The 23,192-nt window shown below is 41.5% G+C and overlaps 1 protein-coding gene across 15 annotated transcripts in view; it reads right to left on the bottom strand.

Moving 5' to 3' along the window:
• CHID1 (chitinase domain containing 1) overlaps nucleotides 1–23,192 on the bottom strand; it is a 192,734-nt gene that overhangs the window by 41,645 nt on the left and 127,897 nt on the right. The window contains exons 11-12 of one of the 15 annotated variants that reach the window (XM_053247131.1): nucleotides 12,129–12,202; nucleotides 3,671–3,796 (exon numbers count right to left, since the gene is read on the bottom strand). The exons of 12 other annotated variants lie outside the window; for them this stretch is intronic. In XM_053247131.1, coding sequence (XP_053103106.1) covers nucleotides 12,133–12,202 — 70 coding nt within the window. In that variant the 3' untranslated portion in view covers nucleotides 3,671–3,796; nucleotides 12,129–12,132. Of the gene's footprint in view, nucleotides 1–3,670; nucleotides 3,797–12,128; nucleotides 12,203–23,192 lie in introns of those variants that run through there. 2 more of the 15 variants (XR_008306396.1, XM_053247218.1) reach the window with 2 other exon arrangements.

Here is a 23,192-nt window from a genome sequence, read left to right as displayed (position 1 = left end):
TCTGCTCTCTTTTTTGTGAGAGGAGAGGAGAGCTGATCTTGTGGTAGCAAGCATGACTTGTCCCCATAGCTAAGCAGGGTCTGCCCTGGTTGCATATGAATGGGAGACTTGATGTGTGAGCACTGCAAGATATTCCCCTCAGGGGATGAAGCCGCTCTGGGAAGAGCAGAAGGTTTCAAGTTCCCTCCCTGGCTTCTCTAAGATAGGGCTGAGAGAGATTCCTGCCTGCAACCTTGGAAAAGCCGCTGCCAGTCTGTGAAGACAATACTGAGCTAGATAGACCAATGGTCTGACTCAGTATATGGCAGTTTCCTATGTTCCTATGTTGTGTGTGGCAAGAAACCCCCCATCTTCTGCCCTCTATCTGCCTGCCTGCACATTTCTCACTTCTTTTAAAAAAAGTTTTCAGCCCATTTTTTTTTTTAAAAACTTACCTTTAAAAAAAAAGTGGCTGATTTCTTGATTTCCCTCTAAGATTCTCTGACATTACATCACTTCCCCTGTGATTATCTGCTGTTGTGATGCTTCCCCTGTGATTCTCTGGTGCTACATTACTTGTTTTCCTGAGGATTTTTGCTGGGAAATACCTGATCCCAACCTCAACATTCTGAAGGGTCTAAAGGACCTCAAACTGACATTTGTGGGATCAGTTCAGATTGGGTCAGACCCGATCCCAACATTTGCATACGTGCACAGGCTAAAAAACAGTTTTATGAATTCCATTTAACGTATGAATGCTGGCTTTTACTTAAAGAAACTGTATTCTGGGGGTGAAAGCCATTTCAGTATGTGCCCCAGAGGAGGAAAATAGAACTGGACATCTGAAAGAAGACTACAGAACTTCAGAAGTGGCCAAGAGACATTTATAAAACACTGAATGTTAAGTTCTACTTTGATTTGTTTAGTGAATGTTGAATACATCAAAGAAAGGACTGATGAGCGACATTAATGCACTGACTATCTCAATGAGGCATGTACGCTAAATGAATGAAGTGATTTTTGGCTACTCATTAGCTTGGCTAGGTCAAATAAATACTAGCCAAGTAATTTTGCAAAGGAAAATAAGTGAGTTTTTAAATCCAAAGAAGCAGTCAGGGAAACAGTTGCATTTAAACATGTTTTCAAAGGGAATTAAGTGAGATCTAGGGAAATAAATACTATCTAAACTTTCCTCCCTCTAGCTTTGGGTAGCATGCTCAGAATTTTGAACTCCATACCCTAATACTGAGCAATTTTGAACAGATGAACCAACTTTATGCCAAGTCAGACCATTGGTTCTTCTAGTGCAGTGCTCTCTCAAGAGCTCTCCTACTAATGAAGATACCAGCAACTGGATTTTCCACATGCAAAGCAAATGCTATAGTATTTCTAGTTAAAAGGCTCTAAAGTAACATACCTGGAAAATATCAGTATCTGAGATCTTGGAGAGCCATTGCCAGTCAAGAGTCAATGGTATTGTTTGATAATATGTTAAAGAGAAAAGGTTCCAGTACATATCCTTGGGGAACACCACTTCACATCTCTCAACATTTCCCCTTTAAGAACTGACTTGCACAAACTTGGAGTACTAACTCACATGTGGGCTGATCATATTTGTGCCCAGTTTGAAAACATAGTAAAGGGCTGCAGTTACTTCACTGCATATTCAAGCACCAGATTATTTTTCAATGGCTGCTGACATGTTCCTGCAAAGGCTTCTGACAGTTGGAAGGCAGTGCAAGGTCATATGTTGAAATACTGGAAGTTATAAGTCCACTTCACTGCATGTACAAACTTTATGCTTGATGCACACGTGGCCATGCCTGCAGTCATGCAATCCTTCCCCCAAGTCACATTTCAATAAACGTTGACATCCCAAAATGCACACTTAGCTAAGCATCCTTAATGAGTACAATCACCCACAATTTTGCATTTATATGCTATTGATACATACCAACTATGCGCCAGACGCAAGCCATGATCATGCTGAGAACTAAAGTTCATTTTGAAACATTAATCCAAGTAAAAATATCCTTTTTGCATTCTCAAATATTTATTAACTCAGCCTTGCTCAACCCTTCCTTCCAGCATATTATGTTGCATATATACTCTTGTAGTTTTCATTTGCCTCACTCAAACTAGTATACACATTTCATAGGAAGTTCTTAATACAAATTACCCATTTTGCTCTTCATTAAGTTTCCAATTCAGCTGCTGGCACCTGAAGCACCAAGTTAAATAATATACACATTTTTCAAATGACCTGTTTTCTCATGTCTCAGTAAATCATTAATACTCTTCAGACTGCCAGCAAAAATTTACTAATTCATTTGGAATGTATTCTCTCCAACCAAGCAAATAAGCCTGCTATTCCTACACCTTTTAAATTCTCAACAATAACATTAGTGGGACCCTAATGTTTACTGGTTATGATCCAGCCTGCTAATATCTAAATTGATCTATAGGGTGTTTTACAGCTTGTTAAAGTTTATTAGCCATCACAGATTATCTGTAAAATCTGTTTAATTAGCTAATTACCACAGCTGTTGCTGTTAGTGGTGCTTGAGATTCTCCCAATGTACACACTGGCAACTCCTGAAAGCCTATTATCAGCCAAAGAATCTGTGTTGCTTTTGCGTGCAAATTTCTTAGCTATTTTCAAATATAATGTATTAATGGCATTTTTGATAAATTAACTGAGTACATTTATATACAGTACTAAGTGCATCAAAAAGGTGAATTACCTAGAGGCTGGGGGAGGTCAGTAGAGAGGCTAGTATTCCTCTCGTCCTGGGCAAATATTCATCAATGGGTTGGATCGCCTACTAAACATTTGCTTCTCTTGTATGCATCTGAGAGTGAGGGGCTGGAGCTTTTGTAAAATGAAAGAGGTTTTCAATAAAATGCCAACATCAGAGTTTCCAAGGGCCAAATTTATAATCTCATCTTAGCAATAGCAATAGCACTTACATTTATATACAGCTCTATAGCTGGAAGCTCTCTAAGCGGTTTACAATGATTTAGCATATTGCCCCCAACATTCTGGGTACTCATTTTACCGACCTCGGAAGGATGGAAGGCTGAGTCAACCTTGAGCCCCTGGTCAGGATCGAACTTGCAACCTTCTGGTTACAGGGCGGCAGTTTTACCACTGCGCCACCAGGGGCTCTTCTTGTCTGCTGCTTCTATCCCATGTCTGCTCTCTCCTAACCGCCTTCTCTGGTGGAGCAGCTAAGGTCAAAACTGCAACTACAACTACAGATATTTATATAATACTTTTCAACAAACGTTTCCAAAGTGGTTTACATAGATAAATAATAAATAAATAAGATGGCTCCCTTTCCCCAAAGGGCTCACAATATAAAAAAGAATGAGAAGATTGACACCAGCAACAATCACTGGCGGGTACTGTGCAGGGGGTGGGTAGTGCCAGTTGCTCTCCCCCTGGTAAATAAAGAGAATCACCACTTTTAGAAGGTGCTTCTTTGCCCAGTTAACAGGGGAGCTGGTTCAAGAGGCCCCAGATCCAGATTCAAGTCATCTAGCAAAGTAAATGACTCTCTGGTATCAACGTTCCCCTCGCTAGAAGGAAGTGTTTCCCTCACTAGCAAAAGTACTGCCTCTCTCAACATATGGTATTGGATGGATAAGCAAAGCAAGGGAGAAAAGAGGAGAAAAGCAAGCTAAGGAATGGATGAAAAGTATCATTTATTTGCAAGGCTTCAAGGCATACAACTGAAAAAACATGGTCCAAGATTGAATACACGTCACTAGCAATTTCCTCTCTTGTTCTCTCCACTCTGTCCAAGTTTAATACCTTTTGAGGGGAAATGATTACATTTAAGTAGTATCAAAATAATTCTAATATCTCATTAACTTATATGTACATTCACAATCAGAACTAAAGATGAATTAATAATTTCTACATTCATGACACCCACGTTGCAACAGCTTAATTCATATGTTTAATGAACGCAACAATACATGGCCCTAAGTGTAGTGGAGTGTAACAAAGCGGAAACAGATAATCCTAACAGAAAAATAACATTCTCAAGCGTCCAGTAAGAAATACAAACTGACCAATCAGTCTACAGAACTGATGATTTACACGAACATTCTAAACTCTACCACAAGTCTTTACGCAGGTATACATACAATACATCAGTGGCAAGAAGAGAGAAAATGTATATTGACATAAATCCCAATACTGAATACAGTCCTACAGAACAATCACATAATACCTGCACTGGAATAATTTATTGTGGGAGCTGCATTTCAAGGGATAACGCAGACCAGAATAAAATAGTTCAGTTTATGCCAAGATTGAGTGCATCAGACTTACAATATTATTCAAATCAGGTATTTAAGCAACATGCTCCTGCATTTCTTAAAAAATTAGTGAACCCATAGTGGGAGAAAACATCAAAGAGCAGCTCATAGCAATAACTTTTTTCAGGCTACTCAAAATAGTAAACCATAATTCACAAAAGCATTATTTCTTATAACTTGGTTAGGAAAAAATGATCACATTACCTCATTTTTTTGAACCACATGGAAAGAATGTTAATACCATCTTTGTAAGCATTTTCACTGACACAGGCATAGTGTGTCTTATCTTTAAGAGAAAGTGATCTTGTGCAATTCTGCTTCTGTAACACAATGATCATTCATAGGAATGCAAAAATCCATGTATTCAGCAGTCATTGGCATTAAAAAAAAATAGGGTTGGCAAGTGGCAATTAAGGTGCTGCAGAGATGAAGAAGCAGGTTTTTCTTCCTATCTGACTCCAAAGCCTCCAAGTTTTTTGGGGGGTGGGAATTCCGATTGCATTTCCAATTCAGACATTTGTATTCTTAGTATCCGTGAGCTGGTACACCCAGTACTTTTCTACACAAACACTTTTGACCCACCTTTAATAATATGCATGTGTCCACATGCAGAAGTGGAACAGGGGAATGGGAAATCATATATAGTTAGTAGTAAATGAAGATGTGGGTAACTGAGGAATATTCTACAAAGATTTGATCATTGGCATCTGCATTTGACACTCACAGATTTCACTATAAATTAGTATCTTGTCAATATCTGATAAGATTTCACAGCTGATAAGCAGTAGAAGTCAACATTTGACAGGGTCTGGTGAGGCCTGCACAACATATGGCCCACGGGCCGCATGTGGTCTGGGAGGCCTTTTTTCTTGGCCTGTGGGGCCATTCTGCTTATCCCCCCAGCTTCCCTCCTGACCTGAACCTCCGTGTATTTATTTTTTAATTTTTCTTTGAATTTCTGTTGCTGCGTGGCCAAGGGATGGCTTCTGGGGGGGCGGGTTATCCGGGGGTGATCATCCTTCCCTCCCCCACCCCCGGGGCGGCGGCAGCTCCCACAGCGACACAAGGCCTACATAGTGATGGTCTTTCCTACTCCTCAACGAACCCTTGCCTGTGTATCTGAGCATGCTCATAAAGGTATGGGCAACTGAGTAGCTACAAACAGGGAGACTGAGCATGAGCAAACTCAGAAGACATGGCACAGAAGTTTATCAGGAGAGGGGGAGGTAGTAGTGAAATCTGATGTGGTAGTGGAGAATGCGACGATCTTTCCACTGCAGGCACGCCTCGCGGGGGGGGGAGCCAAATGGCAAGCCCTGCATTGCTCTGGGAATGAGAGCCACCGCCAGAGGGGAGGAGAGGACTACTCCAGGCTCAGACCCCACCCCCCGGCATGCAAAAGAAAAAGCACAGAGGCTTGGCAGGATGGGGTGGCTCCTCTCATAAAGCCTGCAGCCCCCCGCTCAAGCAAAGCCTCCTGCCCCATCGTTTCCCTCCTTTTCTTTCTATCTCCCCCCTCTCTTTCTCAAGCCAAGCCTCCTGCCCCATTGTTTCCCTCCTTCTCTCTCTTGCTCTCTCTCAAGCCAAGCCTCCTACCCCTTCGTTTCCCTCCTTCTCTCTCTTGCTCTCTCTCAAGCCAAGCCTCCTACCCCTTCGTTTCCCTCCTTCTCTCTATCTCACTCTCTCAAGCCATCGTTTCTCTCCTTCTCTCGCTCTTGCTCTCTCAAGCCAAGCCTCCTGCCCCATTGTTTCCCTCCTCCTCTCTCTCTCTCTCAAGCCCAGCCTCCTGCCCCATCCTTTCCCTCTTTCTTTTCCCCTCTCCCTTCTTATCCAAAATTATCAGAAAATCTTCTCTAATTTTTTTTCTTACAAGTGCTCCATGTGAAGTGTGATGATTTGGCAGAGGTGGAAAGGAAGAACAATGCATTTTATTATGTATTTTGTACAGATTGTATAGTTGTTAGAATGAATTTTAATTCAATTTATTTTATATTAATTTAAATTAATCTTGGCCTGCCAGAACTTCAAAAGTTAAATTTTGATTAAATTCATTTTAATTAATTTCACTTTGATTTTATTTAATTAATTTGATGTAATTAATTAAGTGTTACTTTAATAATCATCACCCTAAAAATTGACCTCAGCCCCTATGAGCCAAGTCACGGTCAGTTTTGGCCCACCAGGTCTTTTGAGTTGTGCACACCTGATCTGGCAGGTCATCTGACAGACATGCAGCAGCAGTCAATATCTGACAACAGACTTGCAAGAGAACTATAACATTTACAAAATTACTTTATTCATATTCCAGAACAAGATTTCCAATTATGAAGTCAAATGTCAAGGTCAGATTTTGTTGAAGAAGAATGAAGGTTATACTGAGGCATTTTATTCATGAAGATCAAACTGGATTTTTGCCAAAGAGACAATTGAGAGATAATGTCAGAACAGTCTTGAATGTACTGGAGTACTATGAAAAACATAATGATAAACAGATGGCGATGATTTTTTTGGATGCAGAGAAAGCTTTTGACAATATTTCATGGCAATTTTTGTGGAGATTACTAGAGGTAAAGACTGCTGGCAATAATTTTATTAGGGCAATTAAGACGATTTATTCGGAGCAATACGCTAAGATTATTGTAAATGGGGAATTATTAGACAACTGTGTAATACAAAAAGGGACTAGACAAGGATGTCCACTTTCCCCATTGCTTTTTATATTGGTTCTAGAAGTGCTTTGTAGAACTATCAGAGAAGATGATAAATTACATGGTCCCAAAATTGGGAAACAGGATTATAAGCTGTGAGCCTTTGCAGATGATGTTGTACTGTTTTTAGAGAATCCAATGGATAAGATTGAAAGACTTTTGGATAAAATACAACAATTTGGTCAGCTGGCTGGATTTTATATAAACAAGACCAAGACTTAGGTGTTAACTAAAAATATTGGATCAGAAAACCAAAGACAGATTCTCTGAAATAAGTGAGCTGAAAGTGGAGAAGAAAGTTAAATATTTGGGGATTTGGTTATCAAATAACAACTCCCTGTTGTTTACAAATAATTATGTCAAAATATGGAATTCAGTGAAAATTGATTTACAAAGATGGTCTAAAATGAATCTGTCTTTAATGGGAAGAATTTCAGTGGTGAAAATGAATGTCCTGCCTAAAATGTTGTTTCTCTTTCAGACTATTCCCATAATTAACACTTTAACTTGTTTTAAGCAATGGCAGAAGGACATAACTAAGTTTGTTTGGCAGGGGAAAAGACCAAGAATTAATTTTAAGAATCTAACAGATGCAAAGGAAAGAGGTGGTCTTAACTTGCCAGACTTAAGGTTGTATTTTGATGCTGTTTGTTTGACATGGTTAAAAGAATGGATAACGCTAAGAAATCCTAGAATTCTTGATTTAGAAGGATTTGACAGAAGGTTTGGTTGGCATGCGTATTTGTGGTATGAAAAAAGTAAAATACATAAAGATTTTTTGAACCACTATGTGAGAAGGAGTTTAATGAGGGTGTGATTAAAATACAAAAATTGGTTTGAACCTAAAACTCCGTTATGGGTATTTCCGATTGAAGCCTTATCACGTAAAGAAGTAAATATGCAAATGTGCTGGGGTACCTATAGGGATTTGTTACATTTTCAGGAAAAGGATTGTAAGTTAAAAAGCTTAACTGAAATACAAGATTTGGTTAGAGATTGGTTTCAGTATCATCAGTTAAATGAGATGTATAAGAAGGACCTTAAAGTCGGATTTGAGGACCAGACTTCAAATTTTGAAAAGGAATTATGTCAAAATGATAAAATTAGTTTCTAAAATGTATAAACTGTTGCTTTTGGAGGAAACAAGAGACAAAGTGGTTAAAACGACTATGATAAAATGGGCTCAAGATGCGGGGCGTAATATAGAAATGGCAGCCTGGAAAAAGTTATGGGAAAATGATTTAAAATTTACTGCATGTTATGCTATCAAAGAAAATTATTATAAAATGATGTATAGATGGTATCTGAACCCAAAAAAATTGGCATTAATGTATAAAAATGTTTCAAACAAATGTTGGAAGTGTGGACATTTTGAAGGCACATTTTTTCATATGTGGTGGACCTGTGGGAAGGCTAAAGCCTATTGGGATATGATATATAATGAATTAAAGAAAATATTTAAAATGACATTTCCTAAGAAGCCAGAATCCTTCCTGCTGGGAATAACACAAGGTGCAATTTCTACAACCAATTTAACATTTTTTATGTATGCCTCCACGGCGGCTAAAATTATATATGCACAGAAATGGAAGTCTAGTGAACTGCCTTCAAAAGAAGACTGGCTGTTAAAAATTTTGGAATATGCGGATATGGCAAAACTTACAGCACTATTAAGAGATCAAAACTTGGAATGTTTTAAAGAAGATTGGAAACCATTTTTGTTGTATCTAAAGAATTACTTACCTACTATGGACTTGACAGCAGGGTTTGAAATTTAGTATAAATCACAGGTTGGTTAGATTAATTATGTTTGTAAGGGTTTGAACTTATGTTTTGAATTATTATCATAGCAAGGGTAAATGTTATAGTTGTTGATTCATGAAGAAATGTGAGCGGGAAGTCCACCTTTTATGTGTGTATTTTTAATGAATGATAATATTGCTATTGTTAAAATCAATAAAAATTGAATTTGGAGAAAAAAAACTGAATTCTGAAATTTTCAAATTCAGGTATCAAAACTGTGACATTTTATTTCAGATACAAAAGAAATAAATGATTAGCAGAACACTTATAACTCAGCTTTCAAACACATTTAAGAAAATAGTACAAATATAAGGAACTGCTTAGGGAAACTATTCTTAAGTTTTTTCTTGGTACTTTTTACCTTCACTATTCCTTAATTATGAAGTAGAAGCCCATCTGTTTACTACAGCGTGTAAGCATTCGGTTTAAAGTTTCAGCTAAATTGTGCCACAGGACACTTAATTTGTGAAGAGAGCGACAGTCACAGTAATTGTGCCTGCAAATATAGGCAAATTTATCACTCATCTGTATGCATGCAAATTTAGGTCTGTAATTTCCATGTTGAATATTACTTGGCGATCCAGCTTCACAGACTGATGAACATAATTTCCATAATGAATTGGGGCAAACATAAAATCAAACACTACATAGTTACAAATAAGAGAAAAATAAATTAACGGACCTACTTTACAAACCTCAAGAGAAGCTCAAATGTTTGTTAGGAGATTGCTCTGTGCAAGTGTAGTACAATTCAAAGTGTTATTTAAGTCAGAGGCTGCACAAACATGTGCAAATCCAAGCACTTGACATGACATTGATAGGCATAGTGTATAACACCTACGTATTAGAGTATGCGTGGAACAAACAAATCTGTATTTAAAAATACCTTCAGATGTGTGTTATTTAAAGGAAAAATAAGCTCCTTTTATATACATAGGTAAGTGCTGGAGGATTCTTTGATACAAATGCTGATTTCCTGCATGCTAATTCAGTGTCAGATATTCTGTAGCATCAAGATACATTCTTTTTAAAATCAGCCAGATTTTCTGATAGAAATCATTTCAAATTTTTTTAAAAGGGAAAATACACTTGCAGGCGACCTAATCATATACTTTGATGTGATCTGCCTAGCAGCAATATCAATAGCAAAAGAGCTGCAGAGTGAAAAATGAAGTACAGCAATACTAGACAGTCATGCTGACTGTATGACTGGAAACTTTGCTACATCTACCCAATCATGACATTTCATACTGACAATGACCCCACATTACTCATGCACTGAAGCAGGCCTGCTCAAATTCGGCCCTCCTGCAGATGTTGGCCTACAATGCCCATAATCCCTGGCTACTGGCTCCTGTGGCTGGGGATTATGGGAGTTGTAGTCCAAAACCAGCAGGGGGGCCTAAATTGATCAGGCCTGCATTAACGGCTCTTTTCAAGGTAACAGTATAACCACTCTGTGATGGTACACAATCCACTACACATGCACACCCTCCATATACAACATACAGTGGTCCCTCGACTTACGAACTACTCGACATAAGTATTTTTCGAGTTACAAACGGCAGTTTTAGATCTGGTTTTAGATGCGGTTTTTTCGACTTACAAATTTTTAGATGGGGTTTCCTCGACTTACGAATTTTACATGCGGTTTCCTTGACTTGCCTGCCTGTTTACTGCCTGTTTATTCTTGAAAAGAAATGTTCCTGTGCAGTTTGAAAGCCTTACTGGGGGTCTGGGTCCTTTTTCTAGGCTCCGGAACGCATTCATCTGTTCCCAATGCATTCCTATGGGAAACTGCTTTTCGACTTACGAACTTTTCGACTTACAAATGTGCATTCGGAATGGATTAATTTCGTAAGTAGAGGGACCAGTGTACAACCAGATAGCCACATGGCCACAGCACTCCTGCAGTGTTGCAACAGTCTTTTTTTGTTGTGCCCAAATTTTTTTTTAACAGTTTGGTATCATAATACTTTTTTAAAAAATCCCTAACTGCCTGCTCAAAGGTGGCAAAATTTCTTAAATGTATATCTTACAGAAGACATTTTTAAAAGGCTTTAAACCCCAACTTTGCAATAATTTACTTTTAAAAAAAAAAACCCACTGAAAGAAACTGAAAGAGACACACCCCAACTGCCAGGGATAAGGAGAGCACGATCTTGTGCGTGGCAGTTAGGGGCGGCTTGAGGAGCTAGCTAATCAGTCCGTGAGGTCACTGCGCAGGCGCAGAACCCAACGTTATGAATGCAACGGATCACTATCCAGATCTGGTGCCTGTGACAGGGAGATTATACTTATTATTAAGAGACAGAAAGAGAGAGAGAGAGAGAGAGAGAGAGAGAGAGAGTGTGTTTAATGCGCCAGCATTGTCACTGTGTTTGCATGTGTGTGAATATGAATGAGCATTTGTCGTTACAGTGCATGGCGAGTCACAGACAGAACTAATTAGTCTCCAGCAGCTGCAGGTTATCAGGAGATCTTAAAAAAGAAACAAACACAAAACTAAAAAAACCTGCTCCTGCAAAGTGATGAGGAGTTAGAGGAGATGGCAGAGACAGAAAAATAAAGCAAAGAATAGTAAAAAATCCTGGCTCGTGTAAAAGGTCACTATGTTGCCACTATTGCTTTAACATTAATGCTGGTTGCTTTAAGTAAATAACATGCTTGATTACTGTGATCTTGATATAGCCTGAGCAGGCTGATAATTTAAATAACCAGATACACAATGTCAGTGTTCCAATTCACAGTGGAGCAACCATTTGTGTTAATACCTCCATAACAGTTGGGCTGGCAAACAAAGTAACTTGAGAATTGCTTTGTGTATGCTTTAGTTCTGCATGCTCTAGAAGAGGGGTAGGCAACATGCAGCTCTCCAGGTGTTGCCGAATGACAACTCCCATCACCATCTGCCACAACTTATTACTGCTGGGGATAATGGTAGGTGTAATCCAGCAACATCTGGAGAACTACATGACATGTTGCGTACCCCTGTTCTAGAACATTTTTGGCTTCTACTCCCCCACTCCACCCTCGCCACAGTAGACTCCCTCTGTGCCTCCTGAAAAGCCACACAAGGTGGGTTCAGAAGTCCTCTGGGCAGCATCTGACACATCATGAGGAACTGTAGCCAGAATTAAAAAAATATATACAAGAGTCCTGTACTTTCATGGAAGTGCTTTAGGTACACACCCAGAACTCTTGAGATGCTAGTCTTAGGATCTATGTAAGGCTAAATTCTGACTTCTCACATACTGCCAAAGTTCAGCCATCATTTCTTAACACAGACCTGCACAGCTTGTGACTCACCAAGCTAAATGCAGGACAACAGCCCTGTACAGCGGCCTACTAGGTGCTTGGCAATCTGTGTTTTTTTTGCAGCCCTGGAAAGACAGAAAAAAGCAACCAGCTTATTACGTTCCTTGCAGGCTACTATACTGGTTTAGTAGCAAAAACTCAGCCTGGTGACTTACAAATCATATACACCTGCATTAAATCTAACAGTTGTATTTATTTTTTTTTTAATTTTATTTTTTAAATCGAACTTGTCTCTGGGAGGTTAACAATAGCATAAAACAAGTTAAAAACATACACAAAACCTAAAACAATTTAAAAGTCAAAAACAGATTAAACCCTTGGGGGAAGAGGTGTTTTGAATCAGATTTGCTGGGCAATCTGAGAATATATCAAAACATGTACATGCAATGCCTGAAGAGACTTCACTATTGCAAGCTCTTCCAGCTGCACTGCAGTATCATGCTCCATCCAAACCTGCTTGGCAAGTTAGTCCATATGCATCTGATACCTTGAAGGTATGAAAAAGTAATGTTTAAAGCAGTAATAAGTACTGACACTGGGAGTGCCAGACATATGCAGAAAAAATACACACACTTCCCTAGGTTACCATAATCATACCTAGGTATGTGACTTCCACAAGTTAAATTGACATTTGTTAAAACTTTCTGCTTGGAAATTCAATTAATACAACTGGAATAAACCTTGCTGTATTGTGCCAGAGCTCATTTTAATATCCCCAATAGTCACAGCCTCATTACCACCAGATATGTACATCTCATTATGATGCTGACATTGGCATTTGTGTGATTAATACTGAAATTACAGATTCACTCTCATTTAACATGGTCTTTATAGCTCTTAATTAAGCAATGGAATGTGAAATGACATTTTAATTATCTGAATGCAATATAATTTGTCTATTTTTTAAAAAAATGTATACATCTGCTAGGATCAGTCTGTGGATCAGATGCAAGTAACTGATTAAGCTACTCCTGAAAATTTCTTCAGCTTCATCCCCCAAACCACTATCTGGTTAATTATCAAAAAGCATCGTATGACAGTTAAAACACTGAAATTCTATACCCAAGATCTCTAGAATCTTAAGTAACTGCTGTGAAAAAACTAGGCATGCTTTACTCTTTTACACACTAGGCATACTTTACGCTTTTATACACTAACAATATTTTTCATCACGGAAGTGCAGCCAAATACTTAACCCTACTTAAATAGACCTAACTTCTCAAGTGGGGGGACTTGGACAAATCTTCTTCCTCTGAGTGAGATTATATACCTGCTTAAGTACCTAATGTTAAACTTAATATAGTTGATCTTTACTTATACTTTCTTAGCCTGTATGGATAATAAAAGTAACAGGATGTAAGTAATTGCAACACCAATAGATAACATGTGTAAATAGCATACTCCAGTAAGAACTAAAAAAATATAAAAAGAAAAGAGAACCCCACTGGTCTATCTCCAGTATTGTCTTGAGCAGGATACAAGTGTGTTTATACTCAAACGAAACAGGCATTTGGAATCAGACAATTCCACTCATACTGTTCTGGATCAGATGTCACGTAGAACAACAACAACAACAAATATTTATATACTGCTTTCCCACAAAACTTTCCAAAGCAGTTTACAGAGAAATAAATAAACAAGATGGCTCCCTGTCTCCAACAAGCTCACAATCTATAAAGAAACATAGACAGACACCAGCAACAATCACTGGAAGTACTGTGCTGGGGCTGGATAGGGCCATAGTTTATTTGGGTTCCACATGATCTTCCCAAAAAGGATGCACATGAAATGGATTTTGAATTTTGTTTCAAGCTTGAAACAAATCAGAAAATGGTCGAAACGTTTTGACAAAATAGCAGTTGAGCCGGCTGTTTCGTAAAAACAAACTCAAAACGTTTCGAGTGTTTCAACCATAGGGAACAATGGAGAAACACAAAACACCCCATTGTTCCCCACGGGTAGCTCCTAGAGACACCAAAGTGGGTTATGTCGTAGGACATGATGGGTGCTACCTACCAAACAAGCCACAAAAGAAATGGGCAAGCAGGTTAATTTTAACAAATTGTTAACTTTCCCCCCAACCCCCCCCCCATGAAATCCTATGGGGATTTGGGGAAAGGTTAGATTTTCTTCAAAATCACCCTCTTGCCCATTTCTTTTGTGGGTTGGGTGACAGAGAGCACCCAACACACTTTGGTATCTCTAGGAGCTACCAGTGAGGAACAATGTGGTTTTTCTAGGGGTGTGCACATTTCAATTTGTAACCAAACTGAAACACTCCTGATTTGTTTTGGGTCTGAATCTGACCCCCCCACCCCCCCAGAATCAACCCAGATTCAATTTGTACCTGAATTTTCTGAATCTGAATTGATTCATATTTATAAAAGGGTCCCAGGACCAAAAGAGTGGGGTGGGTGGTAGTTCCCAATGGGTGGAAGTTACTACCCACATTTCAAAGAAATTGGGCAAAGGGGTGATTTTTAAAGAATTATTGAAATTTACACGTCTTTAAGCCTTTTCCTATAAGGCATAATGGGGAATTCAGCAACCTTATAGTTCCACGTGGAGGGCAACAGGGTGGCCCAGAGCAGGTTGTGGTGGGTGGTAGTGCCCAATGGGTGCAAGGAAGCAACCACCCAGATTTCAAAGGAATTGGGTAAAGGAGTTATTTTTAAAGAATTTTTTTAGCATGTCTTAGGGGCAGTTTGGGGCAGAAAAGGGGTTTCAGGGGCAGAAATGTGGGTCAGGTGGTAGTGCCCCAATGGGTGCCTGCTACCATCCAGGTTGCAGATAAATTTGCACATCTTTAAGCTTTCCCCACATAGGGAATAATGGGGATTTCAGCAGCCCCATAACTCCATTTGGGGGGTACCAGGGTGGCCCAGAGTGAGTGGTGGTGTAGTGCACATAAGGTACCCCCCCCGTCAACCTACAAGCCCATGGGGCACTGGGTTTTATTGTTTCTGAGGTGTTCTGAGAGTAGATTCTCTGGTAGCAAATGAGAGGTGTTTCAAGTTTTCCTATTGTTCTCTATGGTCGTAAACAAGCCGTACTCACAAAAGTGCACACATGTTTTGCACTGCAATTTGCAATGCAGTTTGCAACCCTGCCTTGCAAAACACTGAGAACAGAAACCCACAGTAAAATGTGTCCCTCTGAACATATAACACATATAACACAACCCCTGCTAACTGGGCAAAGAGGCACCTTTTTACTGTGGTGATTCTCTTTATTTAGCAGGGGGAGAGTAACTGGCCTTATCCACCGCCAGCACAGTACTTCCAGTGACTGTTGCTGGTGTCTATCTTACGTTTCTTTTTAGAATGTGAGCCCTTTGAGGACAGGGATCCATCTTATTTGTTTATTTCTCTGTGTAAACCGCCCTGAGCCATTTTTGGAAGGGCGGTATAGAAATTGAAATAATAATAATAATAATAATAATAATAATAATAATAATAATAATATTTTTCCAAACACAGTCCAAAAATGGCAAGAAGGGATCAATGACCCAGAATCCACTACCAGCCACAGTGTGTGTGCTGCAGTAACATCATTGGCACAAGTTGCTCTCTCACACACAGTTATGATTCCTTATGTTCCTAACATTGCAACAACTGCCACTGCAGCACCCTAAGCAACAAGCATAACTGTAAGTTCAGCTAGAACAGAATCAGCCACATTTTGATTGAGTACACCACCTTGCAGTGCAGATTGCAGAGCAGAGCAGACCAGTGCAGTGAGTGAAGCACAAAGTCTCAAGGAGCTCAGACATGGAGCTCATCACAGAAATCACCAAGAAATCTCTCTCTCTCTCTCTCTCTCTCTCTCTCTCTCTCTCTCTCTCTCTCTCTCTCTCACACACACACACAGAAGGAGCTGACTGCCACTGTCCATTTCTTACCACAACACTATCTCACAAACAAAACAAACCACAATTCAACCCAAATTCTGCCTTTGTAAATATGAGATCCAGCAAAACCAGATAGTTAAAGCAGCAATAGCACAGCATATTACACTCAGTGCAGAGTATAAATCATCCTAAAATCAAGCCTTCCTCTCTTCCATCCTACCTCACAATGGTCTGACAAGAAACAAAGTTGACTTTTACCATGAGAAGAACTCTTCTTTCTTCTCCAGCATATATTCCGTGACACTGCTGCCTGCCCGACTGTGTCTGCTTAACACCATTACCTCAGATTGGTGCTGGGCTGATATCCTGACACATGGGTCAGGGAACCAGTCCATCTCATCATGGGCCATGGAGGTGGCATGCATGTGTGTCTGCATTTGTCAGCAGTACCAACAGGTAGACTGACACACATCTGCTTTGGAAGCTGGCCAGGGTGGGGCGATCAGCCAGTGGTATTGCAGAGGGTGACCATGAGTCACTCACATTTCATAGCCAGCTCTGGATAGCCCAGCAAGGGGAGGCTGGCCTTCAGGAAGACCAGCTACTCCACCAACCAGCATCCAAGAATGAGCGATGGGGTGTCACCACGTCACCAGACATGGAGAGCACCCTCTTGATCTGAATGTTGGTCAGTGAGCACAAGAGGAGCCACCGGCAACTATCCCCAAGTCTGGCCAGACTTAGCAATGTGTTGCTCAAAACTGGATCAGCTCCATTACTCGGCCTGCCACCAGCTCCTGCAGGTACTGCTCAGCACTGCTGTAGGGCTCGGTGGGCTCCTCAGGTACTCCTGGCAAGACACCAAGGAGGCCTCTGTGAACCACCAGGTGGAATGCTGAGGTGGAATGCTGAGGTGGAATGACCAGCTTCTTTGGCCCTGCCAGGAACATCACACTGCTGGACCAGGAAGCAGTGGTGATGCTGCTGCTAGTGGTGGACTGTGCACTAGCAGTAGGTGCTCTAGCACCCTCCTTTTGGTTGCGCCCCAACCTCCTCTCCTTGGCTCACCTCACTTCTTGAACCAGGAGGTCTCTCCAACTGGGCAGCTGGTCAGGGGTGACAGCTTTGCCCTTCATCCTTGGGTCACAAAGGCAGGACAAAACATGCTGTTCTGATGCGCCCAAAGGTGTCCTGATCTGATCCACCACTCCAGTCCTTAGCTGACTTGCCAAGGCGATTGCTTCCTTAGTGGTCAGTGTGGACTGGAGCTCACTTATCTTCTCAAGAAGAGGAGCGGGCAAAGCCTGGCTCGACGTTGCTGTCTCGGCACTCAAGCTGTTCATGGCAACAAAGAATGCCACAAGATCTGAGACAACCTCGGAAATGAGGGTCTCTCCTAACCCACCACTCCTGTCCTCCAGTCCTAGTGACTAGTACTTAAATGATCCCTCCCCCGACTGGCTGGATTGAAATCTTTTGCACTACCCTACCTCCCAAGCCTTGAGAATGTGTGCTCGAATGCAAAGCATGCTCCATCCTCCCCTACCTGGCCAAACCTTAGAAGAATTCTACTTTCAACTGAAATTAGGAACAAGCAAAAATCAACTGTATAATGTCCAAATGTTTTTAAAAAATAAACCGAAATCTGAAATTGACTTCAAACCTTGGGTGAGAGGGAAAGGCCATGGGGACACCTCCACACAAATGACAAGGATGACTATTAGAGGAGCAGGCGAGAAGAGCCAATGTGCTCTGGGTCGGGTTGCTGTATCTGTGAAGAAGGTTTAAGCTTACCTATACCATCCATGGTGATTGGCATTCATAAGTAAGCCCGGGGGGGGGCATGAATTCCCAAAGGGGGAGGGGCTAGCCCACCTTCCCCAAAACTGACAATGACTCCACATAGTGGGTGCACATCTCCACATGGGCAGGTGGACTGGCAGGTGGCATGTTTTTGCAGCAGCTTTGCCGCGGTCCCCAAGATGTGCAAAGCTATCACTGGGGTACCCCTCCTGATGGCTGCCATCCACAAAGCAACCTCACTCTACTTCTTCTCCCCTCTGATGGCTCTTCTCATGAGTTGTGCAGGGGTATCCCCATGGCCTGACACTCTTGAGTGGGCACGGTTCACCTTGGGTTTGTAACCATCCTCATCACAAAGGCAGACTCCTTTCAGATAATTGGAGCATTGCTGATCCAGCTGCCTGGCCCTTCTCATGAGTATGCCTAGGGACCACACGTTTCCCGAAACTTTCTGAGAGAGAGAAAGAACTTAGCTGCTCCAGAATCCCTGTCTGTGGCAGCCCTCAAACCAGGCCAGGAGCAACCCCCCAAAATCTTTGCTCCCCTGTCAGAAATAGGATGCTCTGCTCATGCTGGCTCTCCATGCGATGAGGGGGCTCTCTGTTGGAGCATACCCGTGTGCATGGACAGGCACGGACCTTTAAACGTATTTAAATTTCCTGTGTCTGGCCTGGTGCAGTGCCTTTTGTAGATCTCCCAGCATGGGAATTTGTGGGAGAGGAGAGCCCTAGTTTCAAGCTGGACCGGGACACTGGGCTTGCCCTTCGGGGCTGCAGATAGGGGCACACATCCCCACATGAGTGTGTGGGTTTGACAGAAGCTTGGCGGCAGTTGCCAAGCCTGGAACAGCACTCACCCAAGTACTCGTCCCCACAGCTCTCTTGCATAGAGCATCCTCTCCTCGCTCCCCTTGGTCTGCCACTCTCATCAGAAAGTTCTCCAGCATGGTGATGGCCATTTTCCATACAAAGAGAATGTCACCTCATGCTTCTCATGAGCAAGACTAGGGAGCAAACACTGGGACCCCCTTCCCCAACATTTCGGTCAAAAAATAGAACTTGACTGCTCCAGAATCCCTTCCCCCCAGGTATTTGCTCCCCTCCTGGCACTGTGATGGGGTGCTCTGCTTGTGTTGCCACCTGGAGTGTTTGTGCTTGTGAACATATTTCACTGTTGCTCCCTTCTTTGGGAGCAAAGTACTTAGGTCCTGTTAACCAGTGCCTGTTCCCCACTGCTTGCCAGTTGCGGGGAGCAAGGGACGAGTGGGAAGAGGGAATGCCCCCGAGTGACTGTGCAGCTTGATAGGCAGACAAGTCCGGGATGAGGTGTGTAGCCTGGCAACTCCACAGTTGCAACTCTGTAGCCTAACAACTCCATTGCTGAATAGCTGACAGGAGGGGTGGGGCTGATTTTCTGAGAGACTGCCAGTGATAAGTGCCAAACACTTGGAGCAGCCACATCCTCAGGTGGGTCTGCGCTACCACCTCTATAACTGGGGTTTGGAAATCAGCACAAAACCACAGTTATAGCAGCACAAGGAGTTGGACATAATGCTTTGGCGGCAAAACCTCTGGTTTCAGTGGCAAACCTTAGAGATAACTGAAGGTTCGAACTGGAGTTTAGTGAGGCAAACTGGAAGTTGCTTTTGGCTCATAACTGTGGTTTTGCACATTCAGGCATTATGGAGTTACAACCTCAGCCATGTTTAACTCCTGTTTACTGTTACGTGTGAATGTGGCCAATAGTCAAGCTAGCCATGATTAACTTAACTCCTATTAATTTCAATGGAACTTAATTATGACTAATTTAGTTTGGATGTTGCTCACTATATTTATTCCCTCCTCCCATTTCTCGCATCCTCCAAGCATCTCACACACACCTGCCAAAAGGTTTATAAAAAATTATAATCTTCTGATGCTGTTTGCATATAACTCTAGAGGATTCTGAAATTTCACAGTGACTTTAAAAATTGGCAGATAGCGCCAATGTACAGCTATAGTAATCACCCATCCTTCTAATCTCATATATTCTAGAACAAATCTGCAAGGAAGAGCCTGATAAAGTTAGCCTTCCTGCAGTAATGATCCAATTTGAGTGGACTGCCCCCTTCACCAAAACATATCGATTTAATAGCTTTGCTTTAAAGTTTATATTTGCTGTATTGATCATAGATTGAAACAAAGATGCATGAATTTGTCTTTGGAAAATAATAAAATGTGGGGCTATTAAAACTTTCTAGGACGTTACAAGGGCTGCTCTTTAATTGCGGGGGGGGGGATTGGGGGAGGAGAGGGAAGCTGGTCCTCCAGACATGTGGCATGTGTTGTGCATCCTTGAAGCCGAATCCTGCCTCCCTCAGGATCCTTTCAGCAGTGAAGATGGCTCAGGACCTGCAGAAAGGATCTTTGCTGAGCAGGACGGAATTTGGCCTTCAAAAGCCCATGCCTTGTGATTCATATAATCAAAACTTGATTTCTCCCATGATGTCAAGATATTTTTGGAGGTAAAGGTGGACATCCTCTCTTTACTGCTGAAATGGTTCCTGCGGACAATATTTGGGAAGTGGATTGTACACTGTGATGGGAATAAGAGATGACTAAAAAAAAACTTTAAACAACCTTTTAAGACATTTCATCATTTTTGTGAATGTGTACACACCTGTAAAACTTCTTTAAAAGGTATGGGCTAAATTAAAAAACAGTTCAGTTCACAGTATTCCACCCTTTAAGAACTCTCATTTCATGGTTATAAAGGATGGAAGTGCATCAGAGATCCTCATTTTGGAGCCTAGGTTTTGATAGACACAGTATTTATCAACAGCTCATGTATTCCACATTGGCTAATGCCATTGGTGACAGATAAAAGGTTAGCAAATACAGAAAAAGGCTATTTTAAGGTGATAATATATGAAGAGATTAGAAGAAGGTCCATTAGGTAGATCACATTTTAACCCAAACTGAGTGAAACTATTCTACACCTATCCACAAATCAAGAAAAAGAGATCTGTTCTATTTTAGAGAATGCCTTTTTTTCAAGATCCCCCCACCATTCATTATTTATTTTATTTGCACACCACCCAAACCTATGTCTCTGGGTGGTTTACAGCACAATTAAACAAAAATTTAAAACATTAAAAAACAGTAAAACAATTTTAAAACCACAAGTCTTTTTATATGGTGGATGCCATATAAAGTTCATGTTTTGAAGAACAGTCTAACATAGGAAACATAGGAAACTGCCATATACTGAGTCAGACCATTGGTCTATCTAGCTCAGTATTGTCTTCACAGTCTGGCAGTGGCTTCTCCAAGGTTGCAGGCAGGAATCTCTCTCAGCCCTATCTTGGAGAAGCCAGGGAGGGAACTTGAAACCTTCTGCTCTTCCCAGAGCGGCTTCATCCCCTGAGGGGAAGATCTTACAGTGCTCATACATCATCTCCCATTCAGATGCAACCAGGGCAGACCCTGCTTAGCTATGGGGACAAGTCATGCTTGCTACCACAAGACCAGCTCTCCTCTCCTGTCCAGCTCTCCTCTCCTACAAATGGCACTATCTAGAAATGGCACTATCTGGAATCTGCCTGAGAGGTAGAACCACAATAAAGTAGTGCCTCCCACTTTGCAGTGGTTGCAATCAAGGATACTATGGTTGATAGTATCAAAAGCCACCGAGCAATCCAAAAGGATCAGCAGAGTCCAATTCCCTCTGTCAATCTCTTGTTGGAGATCATCCATCAGGCTGACCAAGGTAGTCTCCACCCAATAGCCTGCCTGAAAATTAGTTTGACATGAGTCTAGATAAGTCAGTTTTCTTCATGACTTTATGGAGCTGGAAGGCCACCACTTTCTCATTTATCTTGCCCAGTCATGGAAGGGTGGAGACAGACCTATAGTTGCTTAACTCTGAGGGACCCAATGCAGGTTTCTTCAGAAGAGGTCTAACAAGTTGTTCTAGTAAGAACTAATCAGCCTACATTCCTTTCACTATTTCTACATCTGGACTAAATTTGGTGCAAATTGAGGTCCACAAGTTAGATCTCTTGCACCTCAAATGCTCTTGTGTCCGCCATCTTGGATCAGGGTGGACGTCGTCATTACAAACTGCACCTTTGAGGTATCCCTGTGTGTTATTCACTACAGCTGTTCCAAATTTGATTCAAATTGATTAGACAGTCCTCCAGTTAGTGCACTTGTGCCTCAAATGCTTATGCATCCACAATCTTGGATTGGGGTGGGTGACATCATCACAAACTACACCATTGGGGCATCCCTATGTGTCCCTACAGCTGCAGAGAATTTGATTCAAATCGATTAAGCAGTTCACAAGTTAGCCCACTTGTGCCTCAAAAGTTTATGTGTCTGCCATCTTGAATCGATGTGGATGACATCATCACAAGCTATGCCACTGAGGTGTCCGTTTGTGTCACTCACTACAACTGTACCCAATTTGGTTCAAATAGGTTAGGCAGTCACAAATTAGCCCGCTTGCGCCTCAGATGATCATGTGTCCACCATCTTGAACTGGAGTGGATGACATCATCTCACACCACGCCATCTGGGCATCCCTATGTGTCCCTACATCTGTGGCAAATTTGGTTCAAATCGGTTAGGCGGTTAAGTTAGCCCACTTGTGCCTCAAAGGATTATGTGTCCGCCATCTTGGACTGGAGTGGTTGACATCATCACAAACTACGCCGTTGAGGTGTCCCTATGCGTCCCTACAACTATACCAGATTTGGTTTATATTGGTCCAGGCACTGAGAAGTTGATGGCGGTGGGGACACACGGACACATATATACATAATGCCGGGTGATCTCATAAATCTACTGCAAATTAGGCTAGAAATTGCCTCCTTAAGACAGGAAGGCATCCTGCTTTCCTTCAGAGAAGCATTTTAAATATCTACCAGGCCTTCTACAACAACCCCTCTAACAGACAGCATAAGCCATGTTGGACAAGGGTCAAGAGAACAGGTGGTTAATCACATAATTCCAAGCAGCTTATCCAGACCTTCAAGAGTCACAAACTGAAACTGATCCAGCCTAACCATAAAAGTGGAGCTGCTGGACACCTCCACATTAGACTCTGCAGTAATTGTGGAGTCTAAGTTGGCCTGAATACAAGATAGTCAATCCACAAAAAACTCATTTAAAACATCACAACAGGTAACAAGACATGCTTGACAAGTCATCAAGCACGACTTGGCCCCTTTGCTAAGCATGGTCCACCATGGTTGCATATGAATGGGAGATTACATGTGTGAGCAATGTAAGATAGTCCGCTTAGGGGATGGAGCCACTCTGGGAAGAGCATCAGCATGCTTGCATGCAGAAGGTTCCAAATTCCCTCCCTGGCATCTCCAAGATAGGGCTGAGAGAGATTCCTGCTGGCAACTTTGAAGG

The sequence above is a fragment of the Hemicordylus capensis genome, chromosome 1 (assembly GCF_027244095.1).
Source record: "Hemicordylus capensis ecotype Gifberg chromosome 1, rHemCap1.1.pri, whole genome shotgun sequence".
Taxonomy (NCBI): domain Eukaryota; kingdom Metazoa; phylum Chordata; class Lepidosauria; order Squamata; family Cordylidae; genus Hemicordylus; species Hemicordylus capensis.
Note: the sequence above shows the minus strand (reverse complement) of the source record. Positions and strands in the feature narration are given on the sequence as shown.